At 36.1% G+C, this 1797-nt stretch overlaps 1 protein-coding gene across 1 annotated transcript in view; it reads left to right on the top strand.

Annotated features, from left to right (window-relative positions):
- AGR3 (anterior gradient 3, protein disulphide isomerase family member) overlaps positions 1-648 on the top strand; it is a 23307-nt gene extending 22659 nt beyond the window's left edge. Inside the window, exon 8 of the mRNA XM_017526919.2 lies at positions 420-648. Within this exon, the coding sequence (XP_017382408.1) occupies positions 420-469 (50 nt within the window). The 3' untranslated portion in view covers positions 470-648. The remainder of the gene's footprint in view (positions 1-419) is intronic.
- The last annotated feature ends 1149 nt before the right edge of the window (positions 649-1797 follow it).

Here is a 1797-nt window from a genome sequence, read left to right as displayed (position 1 = left end):
CTCCTGGCCTCAACTGAGCCTCCGGCCTCAGCTGCCCAAAATGCTGGGATTACCAGCATGACGTACCAAGCCTAGCCAAATCTATTTTTTACAACATTCATTATCAACTATATTTAATAAGATAACTGTGCCTGTAAGATCTAGCAATACTAATACAAAATGATCCATTTAAGAAAAAGACATACTACTCAAAACACTACTGATAAAATTGTTCAACATAAAGATGACCAACCAGCTCTCAATGGTCTAATCCCTAAATTCACATACACCTTTAGCATATTCTTTAATGTCACAGATGAATTCCCATGTTTTCTAAGCTATTAATTTAAATGGGTTAATTTCAGAGTCTAGAGTTATTAAATCATAGCATTTGTACTTTCATTTATTAATAGTATAATATATATTAACTCTTATTTCAGTGATAGACAACATGAAGAAAGCATTAAGACTTATTCAGATAGAGTTATAAGGGATGACGGAAAAATGCCTTCACTTCAAAGAAGTCAAATTTCATGGAGAAAACCTCTGGAACACCGACAAATACTAAATGTGCAAGTATAGAGATTTTGTAATATTACTATTTAGTTTTTTTTAATGTGTTTGCAATAGTCTTATTACAATAAATGTTTTTTTTTAATCTGAGAATGATAACATAGTTTTATTTCTGCCTCATCAAAGAAAGCCTGCCAAGAGTTATAGTGGAGACAAGAGGACCTAGTAAGAGGTGCCTACACTGTTTGTATCTATTTCTTCACCTCTCCTTCACTCCGCCAACTAATCTAATTTTTAAATTTCTAAACTTTTTTTTTTTTTTAGAGATACAGTCTCATTATGTTGCCCAGGCTGGTCTCAAACTCCTGGGGCCTGCCAGAGTGCTGAGATTATAGGCCTGAAATGCTGTACCTGGTTCAACCACCAACTATCTAATTTTAATTCTGTCTCCTCTGCTGTATCATACCTGCTAGCGCAGATCATAAATAATCTCCATGTTATCAAAACAAATGGATTCATCTCTGCCCACTTGTGATTTTAACTTTTAGCTACATATTTCAGCATTAACCACTTACTTCTTTTCTTACTTTACACTGATAGACATTTAAAACCTAATTATATTTTTAAAATTCAACTACATTTATTTAGTTAGTTAGTTAGGATAGAGTTTTGCTCTGTTGCCCAGGCTGGAGTACAGTGGCACAGTCTTGGCTCACTGCAACCTCTGCACCTCCACCACCACCCATTCAAGTGATTCTCCTGCCTCAATTAGCTGGGATTACAGGTGAGCACAACCACACCTGGCTAAATTTTGTATTTCTCGTAGAGACGGGGTTTCACCATATTGTCCAGGCTGGTCTCGAATTACTGACCTCAGGTGATCCACCCACCTCGATCTCCCAAAGTGTTGGGATTACAGGCCTGAGCCGATGTGCCCAGCTACATGTTTTTCTTAATTATTGGGTAGATACTTTAAAACTTTTAATAATTTTAAGGAAAGTGTGACTACTTCAGGAAAATTGAAGAATTTCTCCAATTAACTAGTAGGAAAGGATTTTATTTATTCTTAAATGATTATTCAATCATCAACTCAATTCTTCACAGGAAGCCTTCAGAGAGTTAATACCATGTATTTTATTTATTTAAATAACAACCACAACAAGAAGAAAAATTCCTGCTAATAGAAATCCCAAAATCAGCCAGGAGTAATTACCAGATGGCAGAAAATGTTTTAGAGGCTGGGTGCAGTGGTTCATACCTATAATCCCAGCACTTTGGGAGGCCAAGGCAGGAGGATCACCTGAG

This window comes from Cebus imitator, unplaced genomic scaffold, assembly GCF_001604975.1.
Source record: "Cebus imitator isolate Cc_AM_T3 unplaced genomic scaffold, Cebus_imitator-1.0 Scaffold45, whole genome shotgun sequence".
NCBI classification, from domain to species: Eukaryota; Metazoa; Chordata; class Mammalia; order Primates; family Cebidae; genus Cebus; species Cebus imitator.
Note: the sequence above shows the minus strand (reverse complement) of the source record. Positions and strands in the feature narration are given on the sequence as shown.